The sequence below is a fragment of the Gymnogyps californianus genome, chromosome 3 (assembly GCF_018139145.2).
Source record: "Gymnogyps californianus isolate 813 chromosome 3, ASM1813914v2, whole genome shotgun sequence".
Classification (NCBI taxonomy): domain Eukaryota; kingdom Metazoa; phylum Chordata; class Aves; order Accipitriformes; family Cathartidae; genus Gymnogyps; species Gymnogyps californianus.
Window position 1 is genome coordinate 30,781,031 of NC_059473.1, and position 26,331 is coordinate 30,807,361.

Consider the following 26,331-nt stretch of genomic DNA (forward strand, 5'->3'; position numbering starts at 1 on the left):
GTATTCAAGTACAAGGCAGCAGAAAATCTCAGAGAGGCAGATTATGAGGTACTGTAACATGGAAAAAGAGACCTAAAGGAGAGATTTTAAGGAGCTAAGATAAAGGCAATTCTAGACTTACCTGCAGATTATAAAAACTAGGGTGAAATGAAAATGTAAAAGTAGGAATTTCCATTCTCCCCTCTTAATAACAAAACAAAACAAAACAAAACAAAAAACCCAAACAGTCCTTCCCAGTTTGTAGTTGAGAAGCCAACTCAAGTCATTAGTTCCTCCATCTCGTCTCCTTTCCCATGTTTGTTCTGTATTGGCAGCTGTCCTGGGTTACCACAGAGATACTAGGTAAATGATGGACGGTCCTGCTGCAGTGTTGTATCTTTTATAGGGATCACAGCTTCATGTAATGTTAATTAAGCCAACATACTTGCATCCAATTTGTTTAAAGTTATTACAACTCTCATATTTTCAGCATGTTTTTCTATCTGCATTCATCTGCTTCAGCAAACAGCGAACAACCGTGTTTTAAAGTCCAGAGTATGTTGGAGAATGAGCCATTTCACTATTGTAGCCTGGAGTTTTTGAGACTTGTACTGCATATGTCGATCCTTAGTGGCCTTCTTGCCCATCTTATTCACATTCTTAAAATATTCCAGTTAAATTCTTTAAGTATTTTTAATGCCTAAATGTACACGCAGTCCCTCCCCCAATTAGATTGGAAGTCTAATTGCTGTACAGTGTGGTGTGTACATGCACTCAAATTGGAATTTATGTTGACTGGCTTGTATAATTAGATTTTGCCATTGCATTTAATTTTAGAATAAACCACATTTATTTCCCTTACACTAGATTCAGGAAACAAATTATAGTTGAAGCAATCAGATTTTTCCAGGCTTCTCTAATATTCAGTCTAAATTCACTTGGTATTTCAGATTCTTCTACCAAGTGCAGCAGTTATTTAGGCCCAATACATCAGAGAAAGTTTTCAGGTTTGATTGCTATTTCTGAGGGGCTGCTGGGGAGCAGAAGGAGTCTTTAAGCACAGATGGCCTACTAGATGCTGGTAACATTCAAGCCAGGGTGTCTCTTAGGAGGACCCAGGACCAGTCTAACTATATGTGGTGGGAGGCTTTATTAGAATTTCCTGCCATTATAAATATCAATATGAACCTAATTTTCATAGCACAGACAAGGTTTAAAGGGGAGCCTGACAGCACTGACTTGTTTCAAGCAGCAGGATTGGTGGGCATAGCCAAATTCTCTGTTAATTTAAGTAAGCGTAAATGCAGTGAAGTCACTGTAGTGAATACCACGTACATCTTTGGCTGTGGTACATGATGTATCCAATCACACTGTACTTGCCTTCAGTTTAACTTCTTAATTACACAGGATGGGCCCACAGCTTGCCCAGTGCAGATGGGACAGGGTATAAATCAAAAGGCATATAAATAGATGCAGGGGCAGGAAAGGAGTTCAGCAAGCACACGCCTTAAAAAGTGGTAACATAGCTCACTCCCAGATGACTGCTAATGAATACGTGGGAAGTAAGGTGCAGTACCAAGATGTGGCTAAATGTACAAGGATTTGTATCCAATGGGATTTAAAAAGATAAACTAAATAAGAAAGTTTTGAAGTGAACCATGCAAATGTAACTTGGCTTTGAGATCAGAAAATGATTAGTATTTGCTATGAATAAAAGGTCCGTCTGTAATTTGAAATGATTAACTAAAGAGGTATTTTAAGGTCAAGGGACTAAGAGTAATTTCCGGTGACAGTGAAATGTTTTCTCCATTCCAGCATTTAATGCAGACAGTATTCTAGTTATTGTAACCCAGATGTGAGATTTTTACAAAATGTGGAGTGTAGTGAAGGCAGCTCTTTGGTGGTAGGAACAAATTACAACTTTAAACTAGATTTTTTTTTTTAAGAAAACCTATTCAGTAATACCCCAGATATGATTCAGTAGAGCTGAATTTGAGAGCAACTGACAGATCTGCCTGCGTGTTCTTGCATGCAGATTTTGTACTCCAGGGACCAGTGTAATTTGCAGTTGGGAAGCTTCTTTTAGGATTTTGATCCCCACCCCAGAAAGCAGAGTGGCAACCCTAAGCAGGATCTAACTATATTCAGTAGTAGAAGTGAAACATAAAATACGTGCTTAAAAAAAGAATTGAATGTTGAATAGTTTCAAGTTGCTGTTGTTATGTTCTTAAAGTTATTTCTGCTTTCTATGGTGAATGTCCGCAGATGTGGAAAAGACACGGTTACTGTTTTTTTCTTTTGAATCAGGATAGGAGCCTGACACTAGCAGGGAAACAACTGATCTTCAAAAAGCTCTGTCAAATGTTGTAGTTTCATAGCATCAGTTACTGTGGTTGTGAAATTGGGAGCCCGTGTTTACAGCTAAGCGTGGTCTAGCTTATTGACAAAACTGTAGAGTATACAAGACTGGCAGTAGAGTGTATAATCAAAATGACAGATGAAAATACTGATTACAAATAAGAATATTGTGTAAATAGACACTGAAGAGTACTGGCCAATGGTCACCTCCTTGCTAGTGCAGAATCTCCTCCAGTGCTTGTCTTTTCTCCATTTCATGATGAGGATAACTGCCCTCTTCCCATAGCTGTTGACTTCCAGATGAAAAGATGGGTCTAGCAGAAACTGTTCTAAGGAAGTTCTCACATGTTTTCTGAAATTCTAGTGACACCATCTTTAAAACTTTACAATTAATCAATGAAGGGCTTTTTTGAGGGTGCAACTATAGGTTAATAATCTGGTAATGTGACTGTTGCCAAGGAAATGAAAATTTAATTTTCTGGCTTGTTTCAAACATGGAGTTGAATTACATTTCTGTCTCTACATTTAATGAACAAATCGTTCCAATATTTGTGAGTTTTAATTAAGATGGGGAGCTTACATGGGGAAGAGGGAGGCTGCTGCAGCAGCCATAATAAATCGGTGTTTATTGTGGAAGAGAAGGCATAAAACCAGCATTCTTCACTGTCTCTGCAATGCCTGGGCTCAGTCTTAGTTATCTATGTTAAAAAAAAAAAAAAAGCCTAAGGTAGGAATGGTAAGGCATTGGTTCACTGCCTTAGACCAAAGGAAGCCTTGCAGAGAGAAGATGGGGCATGTTCCCTCCTGCTCTTAGCTAAAAAATACAGCAAAATCCACTTTCTCTCTTGCTAGAGAGAACTCTGTTTTACAACAGGGGCAATGCTCCTAGGTACCTCTGTTGCCACGGTATTGTATGCCCTGGCAGTAGGACTGGTGACTTTAAAAGCTATGGCTCTAAATGAGCCATAATCATCTTTTCACACTAACTTCCCCCCAAAGAGGGCATTAATGTTCCCATGATAGTCTTCTTGATCCTTAATTTCTGTTCCTTCCCCCTCTTTGCTGGCTTGCTTACAGAAAGCAGAGTCTAGACAAAAGAGGTCCCTTCTGATCCTTACTTTGTCTGCCCTGATCACTAGCAACAGGACAGTAAGGTTTCTAAGAGACAGAAAGAAAATTCTAAGGAAGGCCTTAAATATCACCTCTACATATGATCCAAAAGAGAACATTTAAGTGCATTAAATAGCCTTAATCTAGCCTAGCTTTGTATAACCTGGCTGGCTCTATAGCAGTCACATCTGCTTATTTCTCTTTGGTCAAACAAATGCTAACCTTTGATCTACAAGTATGTTTGAACCATAAGCCTTTTTTCCTTTAAGTGAAAACTTTTTAAAGGGTAGTCTTCTGTATATTCTTGTACAGAAGTAAGTTTCTATCAGTATTAACACACTTTTCAAAGTATTTATATTCACATATAGTTACCCTCATATGCAGATTTTGCTCTAACAGCCACGCTAACTAACCTGGAATAGTGGTAAACATTCAGAAAGTTTGCCTCAACAAAATTCCTGAAATGTGAATACAGTTTCTGAATATAACTGTTAAAATTAACAAAACACAAGCAACAATTTAATATTGCAGATAACAGAATTTTTCTTTCTCAGGAAGACTATGATCGTCTGAGACCTTTATCTTATCCTATGACCGATGTCTTCCTTATCTGCTTCTCAGTGGTAAACCCTGCTTCATTTCAAAATGTGAAGGAAGAGTGGGTACCGGAGTTGAAGGAATATGCACCTAATGTTCCCTTTTTGCTAGTAGGAACACAGGTATATCTGGTTCTGTTCTACTTTATTTAAACAATGCAAATCATTGTATGGTGCCTTTTCTTTGGGTTGGAAGTTCCGGCCCGACAGGACCTGAGCCGCACCTCCTTCTGGCTTTGGAGGAATGACCCTAACAAGTGGCAGAAAAACCTAGATCTGTGTTGTTCTCTAATGAGCTACCTCCATTTTGTTAAAATACATGCATTGTAAACAGGGTGGCAAGATTGGCTGCCTCTCTCCATGTGACTTTATAGAAAGTCATGAGACTTACAGAATAAAATTGTCTGTTCATACCCATGTTACTGGAATTACTTGGGTCTACAACTATTGGTCATATCCAATATTTGCTGAAGCAAAGGAGCAAGGGGAGAAGTGAGAAAATTTCCTCTTGCTTCTTGTGGGCAGTGGACTGGGCTTCCATTACAAAGTGACCTACATGTTGGTATTATGTTTGGGTTAATCTTTCTGCCATTGCTGGATATACATTCTGGTATTCCGAGATGATCACATCTAATTGAAGAGCTGAATTACAGAATAAACGTTTGTTCCTTCTGGATTAAAGGTAGCAGTTCACAGCTTAAATTTCCAGGGCTTTTGGATCAGGAAGGGTCCACGATCTGAATCATGACATGACTCCATTTTTATACATGTAATACTCCATTAAATAAATAATTCTGCTTTAAAAAGAGGGTATCATATAGCCTGCTGACTTTTGTGTAGAAAAAGTATTCCAACATGACTGCAATCTTTCTTGCTAGATTGATCTTCGTGATGACCCAAAAACTCTGGCAAGACTGAATGATATGAAAGAGAAGCCCGTATCTGTGGAGCAAGGACAGAAGTTAGCGAAAGAGGTAAACTGGATACTCCTAAATGAAACCAAGTAGCAAAGAAGCAAAAACCCCTTCTTCCAATTGACTTTTTCTTCCTTTACCACTTTGCCCATTTCTTTTACCTGTCAATGTATGAAACCTTATGACTGGTTACCAGTTAACAATATTTACTTACATTGTTGAATACAGGTAACAAGCAGACCTGTGTAATAGCACTTCCCTGTTAGTAATAGTTCTAACTTTCTGTGTAGACACTTGTAAAAACTACATAAGTATTAGTCAGAGAGAATTAAAATCACAGAGTGGTTGAGGTTGGAAGGGACCTCTCCTGCTCAAGCAAAATATTGGAAGCATTTTTAAGAAATTATTTGAGAATGCTATAGTACCATTTTAACACACTGTGTGGATAACGCTTATCAGGACACTTATAGAGTCTTATTTTTGAAACATAAATTGGTCATGTAATTCTGTAATTCTTTTTTGCTGTTTAATTATCAAAAATACCTTAGGACCACACTGCCAATCCAAAGAGCTTATTTAATATGTTTCCTTTATAAACCAAACCAATTTAAATACATTCCAGATCTTTGGCCAAAAGACAATTCTTCTTTTCTCCTACAGGGGGATGCACATGCAGATAACTTTTCTAGATCACAGCCAAACATTGTGATGTCACTATAGAAAAAAAAAAAAGCAGAAGTGCACAGATAAAACTGAACAGCTGGAATATATTGCTATTGAATTAACTTATTTTCTTGACAGATAGGAGCCTACTGCTATGTGGAGTGTTCAGCTTTAACACAGAAAGGACTGAAGACCGTTTTTGATGAAGCTATTATAGCCATTCTAACTCCAAAGAAACACACAGTGAAGAAGAGAATAGGCTCAAGATGCATAAACTGCTGTTTGATCACGTGAGATACATTTGACAATGGCCAGGCTTACTGTGAAATTCTACTGAATTTAAATACAATGCATTAAGTACACAGCAAACTTGTTACAGGTTTGAAAGCTAAAACTATGATTCTGCCTTCTACAACCAGTGAAATCCAGAGGAATAAAGTCAAACTCAACGAACTTGTAATAAGAAGCCACCACATCTGTTACAAATATTTTATTCAGACTGGAAGGTACAATCTCTCAGGGTTACATAGTCTAGAGGAAGCAAAAACTGCACCATGCTGAAACAGCATCTATGTGATTTTATTGAGTGGAGATGCTTGGCCTGAAATACTCTAAATGAATTTGGATAGTCTTCTGCTTTGACTATACATATATATCTCTCTCTCTTAAAAAACCCCCAACTTTTGCACAGTCTGTATGGAATCTGCACAAAGAAATACCTTGTCTCTCTCTGCTCCAGTTATCTGCTTTTGTATGTAAGCTGCTTCCGGTTCCAGTGTATCCACAGAGGTGCAATAATCAGACCAGCCATATAGCCAAAGGTAGCTCCGAGGGAACAGGAAATGGGCCATACCTGAGGGGAGAACACAAGGTAAAAGCAGACAATGAGGAAAATGTTTGTGGTTTTTTGTACTTCGTGAGCACAAATTCTCAGTGTAATCTAGGTACTGAAAGACAGTACAGTCTTACTCTACTTTAAAGCTTGACGTGCTTTCCTAAAAATGCCAAAAGTGTAACAATCATCTTCATGAACACTAAATGCTGTTGTACAGTTTTTAATTAATATGCATTAAAATGTAACCAGGCTTCTGGCTATTGCAGACTTTAGTTCGATATTCCCAAAACTATGTGAAAAAACTTACAAGTATTTATATCCCCTGAAGTGTTCAGCTAACCTAACTTCCTGTTCTGCTGCACACGTTTGGAAACCTACAGATTTCTTGGCGATTTCTCCTTCCAATCTCTCATGGCCTTCTGAAACTTTTAGAGGTGTATATAAATGAACTAATATTCAAATAAGGACAGAGACTGAGATGGATAGAGGGTTTTTCTTTCTTTTTTTTTGTCTTGAAAAGTAGGCAAAGGGATGAATTTCCCTCTGGCTAGCAGTAAGGAGGGAACATAAATTTGGAAACTGACTGAACATCCTGCACCCAGTTCAGCAAACATGTAGTAAGCCAGTTATGTTAAAGAGAGCTTTAATTATAAGCTCTATTTCCTAGTATAAGAACAGGGAACTGACTCAATACAACTGACTCACTTTCACAAACCATCTAGTGCCAAGGCAAAGAAGTAATGGGATTCTCCCCCCGCCCCCCTTTTTTTTTTTTAATTAGTATTGATTTGCAGGGAGGAGTGGCCAAAACAAAACTTAACCAGTCTGTCCTCAGATGTAGCTTATATTACCAGTCAACTACATACTGCATTTGATGAAAGTCTCAACTAAGTTGGTGATTAAAAATATTTATTGTAGAATAAACTGAATTCCCATCCCTCTTCAAAATTCTCCTTTGCATATTTTTTTTGCAAGGATAATTTTGCATTTCCTGCTGTACAGTGCATGTTCCTGAAGCAAGTACAGACTGCAGTCTCCTATTTTTTTAATTAAGGTGGATACTTCCACCTTCTATAGTACTTGAGACTGAGAAATGCACTAGACATTAAATATCCGCATCTCAGTGTCCAGCCTTCTTTTCTACTTCATTTTGACTTGCAATTCATGAATATCAAATGAACTTACTCTTAATGGTACTGGTTCCTCCTTTCATTCATTTTCCTAGCTCTGATTCTTCTTTTTACTCCATTATCACTTGGAAAAATGTATTTATTCACATCCTTTGATCATGGGAATTTTAACAAGGAATAAGAGTAATGTATTTTGTCCTCTGCTGTTTCATCTTCACATTCCTTAGCATTTGCAGTTTTATATATTATTTGGAGGTCTTAAGGAGTGTAGCAAAGATGACTATAAACAAGGTGCCTTAGGTACTCTTTATTGACCTTGTTTCATTCTTCCATTTCCGGACATTCTGTCTCTGCTACTTGTTTTTGTTGCTGAATATTTTGGCTGTTGCCTCTCAAACCAAAGACTTGCTTGTTTTCATTCATTTAACAGTGGTATTGTAGATCTGCTATAAAAAGCCTTGAGATGCTTTGGCATGGTAAGATATTATGTATATTTAAAACTCACATGAGTTTGTGGCCTTGGCTAAACTTACACTTCAGGTGGATCTTTTCAACTTTTAAATGAAATGTAACTAAGTTATTTCTAGCATTTTGCATATTACACATGTCTAAAGGACAAAACAATAAAAAAGTCTCTGCAACCCCAGCTGCTTACTCAGTAACGCTCAGTTGGAACAGGAGTCGTACTTTCTTATCCACTGATGAAGTCAATACCACTCTAATATCCACAAAACTATGGACAGAGGCTTCATAACTCAGTGGTCTTTTTACATCAGATTCTCTGAGCGATCAATGATCCTTCATTAAATTTTACCTACATTAGGTGAATTTGTAGTTGCCTATTTGCTTTTCAGAAGTATAGGTAGATGTTGGACTCCAAATTTTTCATGTTCCCTTAACTAGAGAGTCAATATCCACGATGACCCATTGATCCTGTATCTTTCGGTATTTTGTGTATAGTGGGCGATTGTTGGTATGATTAAAAGGATCTCTGATGATTGTTGTAGCTTCTTTTACCTGACTGAACTGTAACTTGGAACATGGTTTTTTAATAGTTATGTAACTTTTAATATTAATTATGCCTCTGTCTTCCAAAACATTCAATTTTTGCTTTGCTTTTTAAAAATCAGTGTTACCTTACAGAAGATTCAGGCTGTCTCACTGAACACATGAGTCTCTGACCTCTGAAATCCAACCCTCACCAATGGCAGCTGGCAAAGATAGATAGGGGGCAGAGGGAAGAAACCATAAAACACTCCATCTCACTGTCTATGAGACAGAAAAGAAGCACCACCTCATCCCTTCTAGTGGCATAGAACAGAAGGGTACTAGGCCAGGTACTCATTATGCTGGTCAGATGGCCTAAAGGAGTTGTGAAGGCAGTTTGCTTGGCGTGTTGAAAACTCCCTAAGCACAGGAGTTAAAAGCCTGGACTTAAGAGCGTTGCTGTCATGCTATTTTCTCTAACCCTCAAGGCAGGGCAAAAAATCCCTAACAAACAGGTAATTATACTAGTTCTGCACCTTTTATTCTTGACTGCTGGCCTTTAGGCTACATATAGCCACATGCACCCATGGGTATATCTAAAGCAGCAAGTTATCAAAGACACATTAAGATGTGGCTCTTAAGCACATCAGCTACACTAAAGTAACACGGTTACTTTAGGGTAACAGGGTTGCTTTTTGTCCGTCTATGAAAGTGGGTTGCTTTACTTTGCATTAGCTGCTGGCCTTGTTTTTCTGAGACCAAATCACTTGCCACTGGACCTTTTTAAATGAATTTGACTTGCTTGATCAGTCTGCTTTTGCCCTGTCTTTCATATTATCTCTTAAACTTGGTTTAGCTTCCCTGACTTGGTATGAACTGCCTCTAAGTGATAAAAATCTAAGCAGCTAATATCCATCTGCCTGTTCTAAGAGATTCCATTCCGCTTGTTTAAAGTATGCAACTTGTAATACACCCTTCTTATCCCCTGAGAACTGTTCAGCTCAGTCTCTCCTACTTTATGCTCCCTTCTGCTGTGAGGAAGCTGACATATCCTACCCTAGTATTGATGTCATGTCTAGGCTGGGTCAGCAGCAGGGGAATAAGATGTTAGGCAACATCGTCTAGCTGCACTTTTTTTGAGGGGGAAGAAGGTTGATCTGGAGAGAAAAGTGTGGGGAGCGCAGGAGACAGGACAGAACATTCTTCAGGAAACTGTCATGAAATGCCTTGTCTGTCCCAGCAGCTGGGAAGCATCAGCTACCATCCTCACAGCCTAATACAAGAAGAGTCAGTTTACATATCAAATGCATGCGGAAAAGGACAATTTTAACAACCTGTATATGATTACTAGGAATCTGAACAGCAGCTTGGCAAAAACAAATCTCCACCTACATGCTTAACAAGCACAACAATTGCATTTTAAGAGACAGAGCATGAGCCAGTGGTTAATGCAAAACGATCCTGACTTCTGCTATTTGTTTAAATTTTCTTTTTGCCTTTTCTTTTAATCTGGCAGCAGTGATAGGAGTTAACAGAGATTTTTTTAGGGTAGCTAAATAGACACTGCAGAACTGCAAGGTTTCTAGTATATATTAGAACTCATTTTAAGAATAAGGACTCAAAATAGGAATTGCCAACCTTTCAGGACACAAATGAGCTAGTTTCCTCAGCGCTCTTTAGAACACCTATGAACTGGTGTGAGAATGCTTAGCATATTGCATGGAAAGCAGAGCATGTTGCAGAATCCCAGCAAGTTATCTAGCTCTGCTGTACTGTGCATGTAGCTAGTTAAACCAGAATTCTGACTGCATGACAGTTTTGTCATCTATTACAGTCTGTAACTTGCATCCCATGCAATGGGAATTACATAGACATTGATAAGGACATAAAGGCCAGATTCTTACAGGCCAGAGCAGCAACACCCTAATAAAGTTTTTAAGCTGCTTTTATAGTAAGCAGCTGACTGCTGGAACTTTAATTATACAAATGCAAATACAGTGGGGCAATCTACCGTACTTACTTTTTTTTCTTAGTCAACTGGTCCTATTCTTTAGATGAGTGCTTTTCTCATATTCCTCAACTTTATTTTTTTGTATGCTTACTATTTCAAAAGATCCATTTCTGACTGTCAATTAGAAAGCTATGTAATAATTTTTGTTTCATTTTAAAACTGAATAAATGAGCACAATTACTTTCCCTCTCTGTTTCCAACATGCCTTAAATTCCTGATTGTTTAGTCTGTACTGTCTTAAAAATTTCAGTACATGCCTTTAATCTATTTTGGTTGCATGTACATGTTAACTAAAAGTGTCTTATCACATTGTACAGAATGTGTGTGTTGACAAGCACATGCCGAGGAGAAGAAAGCATGAGGGTTTTTTTCAGGATGGCATTTGTAACTAGAAGTTGGTTTTGTGGATTTGTGTTCTAAAGTTACAGCAAGCGTAACTGCCTTTGATCTCACCATTAAGGTTTACATTAAGAAAACATACCATTAAATAAACAATGATAACCACACTAAAGTGAAACAAGCTTCTACCTCTGTTTAAAAAAACTCAAACACTGGATATTATCCTTTCTACTCACATAATGCAACTTCTTTTACAAGAAAACTTTCACGGTAGTAGATCCAAAAGCAAATACAAGAAGGAAATTCTGAGCTGTGCTAAGAATAACAAAGTAGCGTGAAAGTTTATAGTCCTATTTCAGCTTACTCAAGTAACCACCAAGAGCTGTACCCAAGATTCTCCAGATTATTTTTCAGGTTACAAATGTCTGAGAGGTATCTAGGCTAGTATTTACAGTCATATTGGCTAAATTACATGGCAGTCAATCAACTCATTTGAGTTATATCAGCACTACCTATTATGTTTGTGGTATCCAGTATAAAGTGGGAATACATCAATTTCACTTTTACCTAATGATATGAAAACACTGTAGGCAGAATATTGTTTCAAAGTCACTTTTTATCATTAGTAACAGGTACTACAGATCAAAATAATTATGCTACAAAAAACCCCAGATGGATGGGTGGGCATGCACACAGTAAACCCAGGAACGTGTTTTAAAAGTCTGTTATCAAAACATGCAGCAAACCCAGGAACTTCACAATTTCCAAAATTCAGTTGTTATCAGTGACAAATGGGGTGTCTGGAATACTAGTTCCACTGCATATAAAGTGTGCTGATAAGGTTTTGGTCTTTAATTATACAGTCTTGTTCTGCAACTAAGTTACCTCAGGCTGAGCAGAGAAAGGATGTATCACAATGTGTCTAATAACACCTAAATGATCCCATTCTGTTTCAGTGGTGGTGTGCTTTAAGGTGCCACTTCTCAGATGACACATGCAGTCAGGATCCTAATCACATGTGGTTATTAAGAGTACACCATCAACTTGAAATACGCAATCTGAAAAAAACTGAGCAACTGTAACAAAGGAAGTTATTTTCTATTTCTTTGCTAGAACTGTCCTAACTAACTATAGCACTTACATACCCACTGTGCATCAGAGGGCTAGAGGCAACTAGAGATGGATGTACAACTCTTTAAACTTTTGAACATCGTCTAGAATAACCTTATTTAAATGATCATAATTAAGTGTTGCAAACTATTTTAAAAAGTGTTTAAGAATTAGATAGTAATCTCAAAACATTGGCAAAATTATTCTACCAGTCTGATACTTGTAATAAACGGAAACATGTCTTGCAGAGTAAGTCTTGAAAAGTTTGGGCTTTTTTTTCAGTTGTTTTTTTTTTTTTTAAATACAGAAATGTAACTACTGTAGGGACTAACTTGCATTCCTGTAAGGCAACTATCTTTACCTTTGTCTGACAGGCTTAATTCTGCAGACCTATAACCAGGAACAACCACAGAGTAGGCCTCCCTGACCAACTGTTTTGCATAGTTACAAAATAAATTTTTCTGAAAACTAGCAGAGGGGCAACAGGCATGGCCAAATTATGTTAAAAAGTTACTTTAAGAACAACAACAGAATAATGAAAAACAATGAATCATCAGGATACCAACTGACTGTCAGCAATATATTTTATACTTCTAACAGAAATACTTTATATATTTTTCATTTCCATTCTGAAACATTATTCAGATAATTAATGTCATTTTATTTCCAAAACAATATTCTGTTCCTATTAAGTAATATTTACTTAGCGTAAAACTTGTTGTATGCTAAAAAATGCATTTTACATTATTATTTTTAAACATAGACAGGCCCACTAATCTGAATATCCCCTGTATGCAATATTTTTCAAACATAACATGGAAAATAAAGTGAAGATTTTCTGAGACATCTGTATTTATCTTGGTTTTGTTGTGTGTCACAAGAGGTACGCGTAAAGAACCACTATGTTTTCTTTGGTTTATGAATAACTCAGGATGAAGTAGCATTTTGGTTTTAGCCACTAGCACATGAATTGGAACTCCTGATGATGAATTTCACACCAAGTTTGCTCCACAGAACTCTGAAGTACTTTGAAGTAAAAACAAATTCTAGTGAAAGATATACAAGCCATTGACATCTGATTTTCTAATCAGGTAAGATATAGGGAATGGTACTACAAACTTCTCAGCTTCTGCTAATTATCTCAACCATGATGTAAAGGGATGATTACCATATAATTTTTCAGTTCTTCTATTAGGATTGCAGGAAAAGATGCTAGTCCCAATATAGACAGCTAAGGACTGGGAAGTAGACTAGCAAAAACATGAACCTAATGTTGCCCTCAATTGCTTTTTCTTTTAAGGCCACAAAGCAGCAACAAAGTGACATCAGAAGAACTGTCATATGTATCAGTGTGGCAATTCAGACAACAGGTACCTTAGAGAAAAGTGCAGGCAGCTTTATTCAATACTCTACTGGAATTCCAGCATCCTCAGTACTCTCTCTTTCTTTCCTTCAACCTCTTGTTTGCTTCAGGTGAGTGACTACAGGCCATTTTCATTTGAAGGCATTTCTATGAATAAAACTGACTTCACAGAAGTGGCTTTATGTACTCCACACTCTGAACTGGACTACAGTAATTTTAAAAGTAGACTGTAGACACTCTGAAATTGTCTACAGTTTAAAGTGTAGACACTAGATTTGATAAAGTGCTAAATCCCTATCAAGTGGAAAAATATACCAATTCAAGACACAGTGCTTAACTTTTTGTGTGAGCCTCAGGTTATATTAGATTGTTCTAACAGAGCTAAATCAATAGCATTTTTCATTCCAAACTCATAGTGCATTTCTGCACCTGCTGGATGTCAGATGTTTTTGCCAACTTTTGACATTTCAGGGCTACAAACACAGCACAAGGGCAGCAGCAGCAACCCTTTGGTGTGATTTATCACGTGATATTTCTCAACTATTGTTGACCCATCCAGTTCTTGTAGTACCAATTTTGCCTTGTCTACAACACTCCTTAAGTAATGAATTGTCTGAAGCTAAAGTTACAAATGCAGCTGTGTTTCCATAACACATTGTTAAACCACAAACACTAACCATAACCAACAGGAACATCAGAACCAGATTTTGCAACAAGCAGGCTTAAAGGCCTTAACACTGCTCTCTAAAATGATAATACCACTTTAGTCTTGCCCATATAATAAGATTTAAACCACATTTTCTGTTCTAGAGCAGAACCATTTCCACTACAGATTAAAAAAAAAAAAAATTGTTTGCAACAAAAAGTCTAAAGTATGAAAACAATCACTAATGAAACTTGTTCTTATCTCAAAAGCTGGTCTTGAGTCCAAACACTAAGCTATTCTGTTTGAGTCCCTTTTTGGATCTGAGAAGGGTAAATCCAAAATTGTAATCCTCAAGCTCTCTGCTTTTAGGCTAATACAAGAAACAGCTAATGTCAAAAGCATGACAGCTTAATACTTTATTCATGCAGATGCCTAGAAGTAATTTGGTTTTGACTGGGCTCTGATTACTTTTAAGCCTACATTAAGATCTACATGATTTTTTTTCAGACCTTGCTTGGGACTTAATCTGTAGGTGTTCCTGTAAGCATACCAGCTGGATTAGGCTCTATACAAAACACTGACAGTCCATGTCTTTTGGGGGGATTTTTAAAATTATTATTATTAAGTTTTTTTTAAAATAGAGAACCTCTTCCTGCAACTCAGGAGACAGGCAATCTGCACTAAAAGTTTTCTTCCCAAACTAAGCAGATCTGCAACAACAGCAGAATCCTTTATGAGGGCCATTCTTCTTTCCCCTGTCTTAGGCTGAAGACAACACAGAAAGCACCTCTCCTCTTTCACTGCTACAGTGAAAGAATCTACTATGAGTTTCTGTAATCACCTGACATCAGGTAGCAAAAAGGAATACTCTTGTAAAAAAGGGCTTTCGTTGCTAGTGCCCAGTGAACTTCTAAAGAACAACAGAAATGTCTCTTGGCTCTGAAGATTTCTGAGACAGCAATGCAGAGCTACTACGTGCAACTCAATACCTGTGTTGTTGAATCCATACTTCTCAGTGGGGATAGAAAGACAAAAGACTCATGTCAATTGTTGCATGAAGTTCAGCGTTTGCAGAGAACCTGATTCATATATATCTCAGCTTGGCTGAACTGGGAAGCAGTGTTTCCAGGGCAACTATTGAAAATGCCTGGCCAGGACACTTCTCGCCCTCCCCCTCCCGCTGCCTCCCCTTCTTCTGTGCCTTGGTGACTAATATTTAAGAGATCACCTTCACAAAAATATTAAATTATCGATAGGTGATTGAAAACTTCTGAAACTTGTGAACAGGATCTCTAACAGGCTCCTTTAAAGAGGTTCGTTTCTGCCTTGAAAATTTGTTACCATTTTGGTGCTTCACTGTGTTGCTTTGCTGAGATAATTTGACTTTAAAAAGTACATTACATTTCAACAAGAACTTCTTGCATTTCCCCTTATACAGCAGATCTTAAAAAATTAGCACTTGAAACTGCAGTTTTCAAAGACCATTGAAGTGGCAGCCTGCAGGACTGATAAGCAAACTTCTCTACGGCTGCTCTTGAATTGCTCACGTGATGATTAAAGTAATGATCAAGCAGTTCAGACCCAAAATGGAAAGCAAGATTTCTTCCCCCACCCAGCTATTTTAAACCCTACAAGGTAAAAGGTGGAGAAGTGGGGACGGGGAAAAGCGAGGGGAACTTAAGGGGAAGAACACAGCAGCCAGTGCTCTGGATCTAAGCACAGGAAAATTGCTTTGATGCAGGAATTGATAGTCAGAAACTGTCCCCTGCCAACTTTGGTATCAGCAATATGTCAGAAATGAGGGTGGAGATGGTGAAGGAAAAGGGAAATGCAGACATACAATTTCTGCTGCTGCCTGAATTCTCTGGGGAGCATTCATGCCCAGAAACAGCTAGTGACAAGTTATGGTATCTGAGGTTTCTGCAGATGCTTTGGTGTTCTGAGGAGTCAGATAATATCTTTTTAGATGTCTAAGTATAGATTACAGAGCTTAACTTTCATCAGTCATGTTTGGCTTTTATTGACTTGGAAGAGTTTTCAAACAGAAAAAGCTGCCAGACCATTACCAAACTTATGTCTCCTACTATGGGAAGATGGGGGAATGGACAAATAAAGTAAAAAATTAACTGTACTTCAAGTATCTGTCTTAATCTATTAGTGTCTTTGTTTTGTTAATCAGAGCCTACTGACTTAATTATTAAGTTTTCCTTCTACCATTGGTGCATAAAAGGTGAAATTTTTATACACAGCATATTAGAAAAGTCTGAGATTTTGGGAATAAAATAAAACCTGCCAGATATGACATGCCATTTTAAAATCCTAGCTGAACAAGAAAAAAGTGCTTGCCTCTCATTGGAACAGGAAAGTGAGTAAGACTTCGCAAGAAGATATGAAATTGCATTTCAATGAATCCCTTGATTTTTGGGTTATATTCATGTCCGTCCAACAATTAACTAGTGCCAACACATACCTATGTCAGATAGATGGTGAAACATCTTGCAAGAGTAAAATCAAGTGTTTTTAGGGAAGAAAACCTGATTTTATTTACTTAAAGTATTAACCTACTCCTCTATTATTTTTTAAATAGAAATTTTAATATCTCATTACACTGTTGTAAAGAAAGGCTGGTGGCATAAAAGCAGGCTGTTAGCTACTTATGGAAGATAAATTTCTATTGCAGCTGTTAAGCCACAACGTCTCTACAGCATCAGAGAGAAAACCGTGTTGCCTGTTACACTGATTTCTGAAAGAAACCTTTGAAACCATCTGCTTAAGAACAGGCCTGGTAGATACTACTCAGCTGAGAGTGTATAAGTTTGGTAACCTGAGGAAAGAAAATACCCACTGAGGACATTTAGGAAAAAGTGTTACTAGTGTCATCATTTTATGGCAATTGCAGACTTCAGTTATGTTTAATGGAATCATTTCTCCATGCCAACAAAAATATTAAGAAAATAGCACAGACATTTGAATTTATAAAGACAGAATCTGCAAGAAAAGCTTCAAGAAAAGCTTCACATTTTTTATTATGCAACTACAAAGCTAATGCTTGCCTTCCTTTGAAATCAGAAGGTAAGTTTTTAGTACAGTGCTTTGGCCGTACCATTTCCACAAATCAATCCAAATCCATTTAAAATGCATTCTGTTAAGTGCTTTTATGGAAGATAGAGGGGAACTAAAACACTGGGAAAGCATCCTTCCCTACCCATAAACAATAAAAGCTACCAGACTGGAGGCAGACAAACTTGGAGCCATCTTCATCATTTCACATTTCTCCTCCTGCTTGTCTAGCTGCTTCTTATCAAAATACTTACAGCTCTATTTCATGATAAAATTTGCATGCAACGGACACTCAAATCTATAACAAAGAACCTATTAAAAATGGAGGTAAAAATTTTGCATTTTACATCCTTACACTGTAAGCACAGATGCTTCCAATGACTTTTTAAATGTTTGGCATAACCCTGTAGGAGCAGCTTATGGGTAAGTCCAATATACCTATACAGTTTCAGAGCAATTTTGTGTAGCGTGCTTATCCAGAAAATTAATATTTTTATATTTATGATAAAGGTATACATACTAACCTGCCAAGGCCGATCCCAATCAAGAGGAATAGGAAATGCTCCAAACCAAGCTCCAAGTATACTGCACATGGTAGTAATCTGTAGACTGCTTTCCCAGATGGATGTAGCTCTGTAAAAAGTGTGTTACAAGATTTCAACAGCAGCAGAAGTTACCATGTCAGAATATTAGATCTGATTTCTCCCATGATTTTTGAGACTATAAACAGATATAAAAATCCATATATTTGATAAATAGCATGCAAGTTTCTTCTAAAAGATACAAACGATATGTAAAATGTAAGTTGTATATTTTAGCTATAATCACAATCTTTATACCACACATTCAGGAGATTTTTTCCCCCTTGAGATGTTTACCGCAAAAGCTCATTTATTTTACTTGGAAATACTCCTATTGAGCTTGAAACACGGCTTGACTGAGCAAATGAAAATATCACAATGATACTGTGTGCATTGCAGGGAGAAGCAGACATGAAAGGGTAGCATGGGATTGTATAGAAAAGCGCAAGCACAATCACAAAGTACTCTATGGTGTAGACATGTTGTTATTATTTGACAACTATGACAATTTGAAATTTAAAATAGAAGTCCACTATGTGAATAGTCCAAAGCAAGTTTCCATCAACTGAAAAGAAACAATGCAAATAAATGTAACCTGCACGTTGCAGCCCTTCAGCAACATTGCATCCAAGTTCAAGTACACTGGCTGCAGGATAAATTTATTGCACACTAAAGAACTCTTGCATTGCCAATCATGGCACATATCATATCATAAGTGATGTTAATTACTTCAGTTCTCAGTTTATAGCCTTCTACCACTACCGACTTCAACAGTTTTGGAAAAGTTGGGTTTCTGTTTAATAGATAAGCACTTATTGTCCATCATTAGTCTAACAAGTGATTGCTTTGCTTTTCTCAAGCCATGAACATTTGAGTACTTGGTACCAATTAAGAAAAAAGAACAGCAGAAGTTCAGAACACAGTAGGGCACAGTTCTGAGACAGGAGAACTGGGTTGAAATCCCTGCTCCAAATCAGTAAGGTAAGAGATCCGAATCTTAAATTTGCTACATCTCAGATTATAAACACAAACCTAGCTTTAGCTAACAGAAGAAAAAAGGTGTATTTTTATGGTTAGAAGACTAGGAGGATAGTAAACTGAACTTCACATGTGCTGTTTAGGTTGCATGACATGAAAGCTTTGACCCTACACCTTGTTTTGAAGAGTCTAAAATTTCTGACTTTACTTCTGAGTACACCTAACTCACTGCTGCATTTGCCATTGACCAAACAGCTCACAAGTGTAAAGCAAACATTCTTCATTGTTTGCAAAATAAAGGTCATACAGATTACAATATTTAAGGTACAACGCTGACATTTTGAGGAGAGCTGTTTCTTCTACAATAACCCCATCCCTTTAACTTACATCACTCCGTTTCAATTCACAAGCCTACCAGCCTGAGATTTTTTTTTAAAGAGGAAGGTCCTGATTTAACTATAAAACTGTTTAGGAGTCTGCACACAGAAAATTCTTGTAAATTATTTTCAGAAGCTGAATAACTGAGTGGAGAGCTGTTAGGCAGCACAGGGAAGAGAACATTCACTACACCCTTAAAGCAGTGAAAGAGCCAGCAGGATATACTGAGGACTGACAGAGGTACATTTATACCCCACAAGACATCTTAGCTGGTAAATCTACACACATACTGCTGCAGCATATGGAGATATCAGACTGAGTCCAAAAGCAAAACAACAGAATTAGCAAGGCACAGTGCCCAAGTGAAGAACAGCCATTGGTAGTTTGGCAACCATTTGAGCTGCTAATTCAACCACTCTGCAGCATGGACACTGGCTACTCAAATACAACCCGGCTTGTTCTCCAACATTATCCCCAAGGAACGATGCTTTGATTATTCTCTTTTCTTCATGGAATGTCACCTATTGGGATTTTTGCAGGTATTCTTTAACCCATTAACCTATCACATAAACCCCTCATTTGCATGAGGCTAAACAACTGCAGCAACATTTGTAAATTTTGAGCTTTATAGGTTTCTTTATTTTTTAACGATGAATAAACTACAACTAAGATCGTTCTGCAGGCAAAACTAGCAATATTTAAGATAATAAATGATCACTAGTGGCACAAAGGCCTTTTAAAGCCTAAAGTAATTATTTAACCCCTTTAAATAATACAATACATTATTTAAAACAGCACTTAATGTTTGAATTAAGAGGTTAGCTAACATAAAAGAATTTACTAAGACAGCTTCTGGATAGACAAGATCTGGAATTTTGGGCTGCGGCAGGACTGAAATACTAAGCAGCACTTAGTATTTGATGATGCCTACCTTTACAAAGAACTTTTCCAAGTCTGTAAGAGCATGCAGTTCATAAACAAGTGATAAAATAGGTGAAAACCGGAAGGAGCCCTAAAGTTACGGTTTTATACTATTTTTTGGCAACCTCCAAATAAAATCTATTTCCTACCCAGGTGACATCTTGTAATTGCTATTATACCAGAAATTTCAACACAATTACTCAGACTAGCTATTTATTGCTCCAAAAGGAGCAATAAAAATCAGCAATTGAAAACTGATTTCTTAAAGGCTTTTATGCAGGAGGCTATTTCAGCCAACAGTTACTGAAAAGCCATTTAAAGAATAGTCACCTGCTTCCATTAGTGCCGATAACCCTTTCTGTAGCTTTTATTTCCCTCTGTCTGCTTACAGCAGCACATGATAGCATATGATCAGTGTCATGACATTGGTCACAACACTACATGTCAGAATACGGAGTCCAGAGATAGCTGGCATGGGCCCACCCCTTCTCAAACACAGAATTAGTGAAAAGAGCCCTATTTACAGCCTACTTGGAATTGAAGTTTTTGTGATGTAGAATACACAAACTTACTTTTCTCAGATATTCTATGTGTACATAGACTATAAATATGCAGGTAAGAACAAATTGTTCACATTTCTTAAAGTAATTAAAAACCCCAGAAATCTATTTGGTCCATCAAATCGACATTTCCAATTCAAAAGTGTACTCAGTTTGAAAACGTGGAGCATGTGCAACTTTCTGTCTGAGCTACAATTGTGTTTCATGCAATTGTTTCATGTATTAAAAAAAAACCCAACCAAACAACACCTCCCCTCCACCCTGCCCACAACCCAAACTTTATAATACAAACAATAAACCTGCAGTGTCACAGACTACATGTTATCATGAGACAGCACATATAATCCACCTCCTAGAGGCACGGGCACTTAAAGACTGATCTTGTAGTAACCTTATTAGAAGTGATTTTACTAGCAGTGACTGCACTTCCAAGTGCTGCAAGTAGAAACAGAGAAAGCTAAGCATCTCTGCAGAAAAAAATAAGCACTTTGCAAGATTATCCCCAAAATATTTAAGTCAGACTGACTCAGTTGTACCATAGTTATTATGATGCAACAGATTACATACAAGTTACCTGAATGCAACTTTATGAATAGTCCTATGACAAGACATTATGCGCATCAGTATTTTCACACTAGACCACCTAAAACATAGCAGAAAGCTATCCAGAGCAATAGCTAGGTAATTAATATCTGTTACTTATTTACACTTGATATATCAAGATAAACCTTCTTTTTCTAGATGTCTTTTTCTGTCCTCCTGCAAAGATAATAGCACAAGCACATTTTGATCTTATAAATATTGCACAGGTAAATAAAAGTAACAAAAATAAATGCCAGTGGTTACTTCAGTCTAAATTGTATTCAGATATTTTTAAAACACATTCCTTTTTCATACTAAGCTATATGCTTAATGAGACTTTCCAGCTTGCTGTTCCAGTGCAATTCAATTCGCTAAACTCTTCTTTCAAGGCAAACAGCTGTGTTGATCTTCCCTAACCATCCTTTTCTTCCATTCAACCAGTCCCACCTCATTCCACATGGTCAAGTTAGAGACAACCTTTTAATACATCATGTCTACACTCAGCTCATGCCTAAAGGCAAGACGTTCCAACTCATTCATGAGGTCAAATAAAAGAACTATTTTTAAAAGAGCAGCTTGCTACAATCCATAAAAAAATTTGCTACAATATTTCTTTGTAGTCTATTTTCATTCAAAGGCTAGTCTAAATAAACATCATTATTAAATAGACATTTTATTCAGATAACGTCACATGGCTCACTAGTAACGGGTATGTACAAGTTGTCACAGCAAAAATGTCAAAACAAGACAACTCTGTTTCCTATGCAATAATTGTGCAGAAATAACATTAAGATCTAGACTGGGAAAGAAAGAAATTGACAGGCATTCAAAATCTAACCTGGCACAAAGACAGATTGTTGTCAAACATCTGTTACTTCAATTCAACTATTATTTCCAGTTGCAAAACCTCCAAAGATGACTAAGTGAATCAGCAATGATTTGTTTTGACTAAACAACTCCATGCTTTTATTAAGGACTATTCAACCCTTCCACTGAAAATAAAAAAACAAGCATAACTGACTTGAATAAGGACTCAAGATATTTTTCAGTAAGCTGAGAACTAAGATAAACCAAAAGTCAATACCTGAAACTACTATAAAAAGTCTACTTTTGTCCTCCTCTACAGAAGTTTAAACCGTAAGTAACTCCATAGGTCAGCAGTGTTACACAACTTTTCACTTTTTTTTGAGATGAGACTTCACCCTTATGAACCATTAAAAGAGAATGAATGCTAACATCTTATCATTAAATCTCAAGCATATGTGGGGCTTCTTTATGTTTCAGCATCCCAGTCTTTCAACAATCCTGTTATTTAGTGAGTAAAAAAAGGCAGAAGAGATAGAATACTTCTGAAAAATACATCATTCTTGATACATGCTAATATCATGGCTGTCACTGAGGTGAAAATGAGGTAAAAAGGCTCATTTTACTTTAAACATACTCTTGAAAAAAATTAATGCTTGAAAACTCTGACACTGAAAACAGCTTTCTTTGAAATTTGAAAAAGAGCATGGGTAAAGATTACATACTTAAGACCACAGTAAATTATATATCATTTTCACCATTATATTCAAGTTAAAAATACTGTTAAAATAGCATTTGTTTTGGCTTGTTATTCCTACTTTAAAAGCTGTATTTAGAAGGTACTATTGGATCATGTGCAAGGTTCTCCCTGTACAGCTCAGTCTCAGGTCTCCTCTTTATTTGACAACCATCATACTGGACTGCACAATGGTTTTACACCAGTAAAATGTGCGTTTGAAACTTTACTTCCTTCAAACACATATAAAGTGAGATTCAGTGTCTGGACACCAAAAATAAAAAGCCAGTTTTCTGAATCAATGTCTTCAAAATAAATAATAATTTTCTTTGTTAGAAAAGTTTTTATAAGCCTGTAATTACAAATATGAAAAACACCCATAATTCAGGAAGTTTTCCTTTCTTTACAAAAAATTCCATGATATATCGTTTACATCAATTCTGGCCATTTCTATTCTGAGTAAAATCAGAAACTTAAGAATAGAACTTACCCATTTTTACTAAATACCCGTATCCACGCTTGTATGTTTGGTCCCAGCATACACAAGCATTGTAAAGTAGTAAAGGTAGACAGGAGAACTGCAAACAAAAACGTCTCAGTCACTGACCTACAAAGAAGGAATATTACAAAATTAAGTGAGGTAGTTACTAGTTTTCTAAGAGTTCCAAGATTTAGGAAAAAAAACCAAAACCTCTAAGTCAACTTGTGAAAGCATGCATGCTTTCTTAAACCTCATGTAGAAGAATAAAGTATTTTCTTCTTACTCTGTAGAATAATAAAGAAAGATGGAAAGAATTCTGTTGAGATACCTGTTTGTTATCTCAACAAAGACTGAAATGCAGTAATTATTTTAAATGCCTGATACCTCTAACATTTTAAAAAACACAGCTGTACCTCATACAGAACATTAGTTCTGAATTGAGGTACACTTGGATATTTACTTCATTATTCCATTTATTTTTCTAGTTTGATGTTGTGGAAGCAACTACGAAACCAAATTACATGATGCCATTGTTAGTCAGTAACTTAATATCTCTCTCAGAAACCAGGCTGCTTCATGCCTCTCCCTTTTTTTTTTTTCCCCTTTTTTAATCATTCCTAAAAATTAAAACACTAATATCAAAAGGATGAAAGATATGCAAGATGCATGTTGTAGAATCTTATGGGGAAAGTGACTAAATGAAACTTGGAAAAATGTTTGTACTCATATGTTTAACATAAATATTAAAGTAAAAGGATTTGTTTGTAATTGTCTTGAACAACACATCTCCAAATACACAGAAATTGTAAAAGCAAGCTTCTTAAAAAAAAAACCAACCCGAAAACCACCAAAAAACCCTCCCAAAAAACCAAAACAGCCACCCTTCTTCCCCCAGCCAGGAGCTTATCCTTTAACTTCCAATGTACCAGGAAATACACAAGTACTTATACCGATATCTGCAAGGAGAACTGCCCCTTAAAATGTTTAGAGAAAGACAGGGTCTTCTGACTTACTCTATGAGAGGTGCTCCATAAAGAACAATAATCGCATGAAATAGTATGCAAGACATGAAAAAGTATATACAGCATTTTAGAAATCTGGATATCTAAAAAAGAGCAATAAAATATCAGAATAATGTTTCAAAAGAAAAGAGAACATAAGTAACATACATAGTCTATATCTTATCAATAGCATTGTACCCTATTTCTTTAATTTCAGCTACAGTACAGTACGATAATAGCATGGCATATTTCAAAACAGTTTTCCCTATGTTTAATACTTTAAATAATTAATTAAAAATGATCACACTCCATCTAAAATTTTTTCATGCACCCTATTATAGTAAGGCAAATATACAAAAAATATCACTGGAAATGACAAGATAAACAGAGATAATTTTATTGGATATTTTTACATTTCTGTTTTACATCTGAGTGTTATGTCCATTTATTAAAAGGCATCTTTCACAGAAAGTGAAAAAAATATTTAAAAGCAAGAAAATATGTAATATAAAAAAGACATTCAGAATCAAATGTAATACTTAAAATTACATGAAATAAAAACCAGTACATTTTGAACTTGGCATCCTAAATTCTAAATCCATTTGAGAAATGTCCATGACTTTCTATAAATCTGCAAAACACATGTAATTTTCTATGAATTTAAACAACAGTTTCTGGGTACTCACTATATGATATAGAAGCATAGCCACTTGATAAACAGTTCTGGTTAGGTCTGTTGTGATCAGGTCACCAATGGCAATCCATAATTTCACTTGGAACACTTTTTTTTTTTATATTTATTCCTTATGCTAGGCTGGGATGAAATCTCACCTAGAACATGAAGCCTGCTTCATTTTTAAATCACAGATGGCTAGAATACTTGTTTTCCATAATGATTTTGTGTATTTCACATCCCCCTCAATCAGCAAAAGTAGACAGAAGCTTTGCATACAAAGATACTGCTTTCAGGGATGCTTGCTTAAATGTTTAAGCATCACCACATCAGAGCACTGAATCTTGTCTGACTCCGCAAGTTGGGAGTGCAAGACTATCCACCTGACTTCAAAATGCTGGTGCATTCCCCCACTCCGGAACAGGTCGTGTGCTGCTCCAAATTCACTCTGTTGAAACCTATTTCATTGGGATTCATACCTTTAATGCTCCCGTTACAAACTGTAACTACAAAAATTTCTCTCAGATTTAGATTCTTCTGTATGCAAATGTCATCATTCAAGGAAATGTAGCTATTTTAATATTTTTCCATGTAATTTTTTTAAATTTACCAACTTTGTTTAAATTGTAATGAGCTAGTCTCTCTTATGTCTCAAATTATAAAAACTGTTTCTCTTCTTTTAAAGTTATTAGAAACTTATAACTATATGCAAGAAAAGTGTTTCTTCATAACGCTGAAGGTCAGGCCTGGACTATGAAATGAGTTCTGCACCCACTCAATTTTGCTGATTTTTGCCACCATGCAAATTGTTGGAAGATCAATGGCTGGGACTACAAACAACAATATATTGACAAGAAAAAGGAAAGGCACAGAATCACTCACCTGAACGGGTTATTTACAGGTAGAGAAAGTTTAACATCACAAAAATATTGGAGAACTTATTTCAAAAGGTGCTACACTCAGCTCATTCATGGAAAACAAGAATTCACCACCAAAAATTGTCTTCTTTCTTTCTCATTTGATTATTTCAGTGAAAGAATTCGCTTCCCCTCCATATTGTCTGGTAGCAATTTAAAAATCTTACCTTGTGAGCAAACGAACTTCTCTTAGGAGACAGATTTGGTTTAAGGACTAAGTGCAAGATTATATTAAGGGTACTAACACAAACAGAACAAATACACAGCCACGTGAGGTGTGTTCCCAAAACTGTGAATCCATCCCAGAAGAAAGGCGGAACAACCGCTGTCAGAATAATTGAAAAAACACAGAGAAGGTTGGCAGCAAAGAGCCTCCTGATTTCTGCTTCTTTCATTGCGTTCCCTATTAACCAGCCACCTGCAAGAGAGCAAGTCGCACCCCGTTACTGAAACGCAGCAGAAGCACTACAGGCTAAGATTCTTCCTAGTCACCACATACAAGGCAGAGCTCTGAGCTTAGTTTAGGGGTGAAAGTGATTATTTCGGGGCAGAAGAACGTCACTCGTTTAAAAATCAACCCCAAACCCCCGGACACAGCAGCACCCGCGCTACGAGAGC

The 26,331-nt window shown here is 36.7% G+C and overlaps 2 protein-coding genes across 3 annotated transcripts in view; one reads left to right on the forward strand and one right to left on the reverse strand.

The window, feature by feature from the left end:
- The window catches only part of RHOQ (ras homolog family member Q), a 24,979-nt gene extending 12,103 nt beyond the window's left edge, over positions 1-12,876 (forward strand). Inside the window, exons 3-5 of one of the 2 annotated variants that reach the window (XM_050893906.1) lie at positions 4,002-4,166; positions 4,922-5,017; positions 5,759-12,876. In XM_050893906.1, coding sequence (XP_050749863.1) covers positions 4,002-4,166; positions 4,922-5,017; positions 5,759-5,914 — 417 coding nt within the window. In that variant the 3' untranslated portion in view covers positions 5,915-12,876. The remainder of the gene's footprint in view (positions 1-4,001; positions 4,167-4,921; positions 5,018-5,758) is intronic. The other variant, XM_050893904.1, reaches the window with a different exon arrangement.
- Positions 6,096-26,122, reverse strand: PIGF (phosphatidylinositol glycan anchor biosynthesis class F). Its single transcript, XM_050893903.1, has 5 exons — positions 25,881-26,122; positions 24,136-24,227; positions 23,132-23,248; positions 17,626-17,734; positions 6,096-6,473 (listed from the first exon to the last, which is right to left on the reverse strand). Exons 1-5 carry the CDS (start codon positions 26,106-26,108, stop codon positions 6,360-6,362), a joined length of 660 nt encoding a protein of 219 aa, XP_050749860.1. The 5' UTR covers positions 26,109-26,122; the 3' UTR covers positions 6,096-6,359.
- Positions 26,123-26,331: the final 209 nt, after the last annotated feature.

Coding starts and splice junctions, on each gene's coding strand:
- PIGF (XM_050893903.1), bottom strand. CDS start 26,108: ATGAAAGAAGCAGAAATCAGGAGGCTCTTTGCTGCCAACCTTCTCTGT. Junction 23,249..24,135: donor TATGGAGCACCTCTCATAGA/GTAAGTCAGAAG, acceptor CCTTCTTTGTAG/GTCAGTGACTGAGACGTTTT. Junction 17,735..23,131: donor CGGGTATTTAGTAAAAATGG/GTAAGTTCTATT, acceptor CACTTTTTACAG/AGCTACATCCATCTGGGAAA.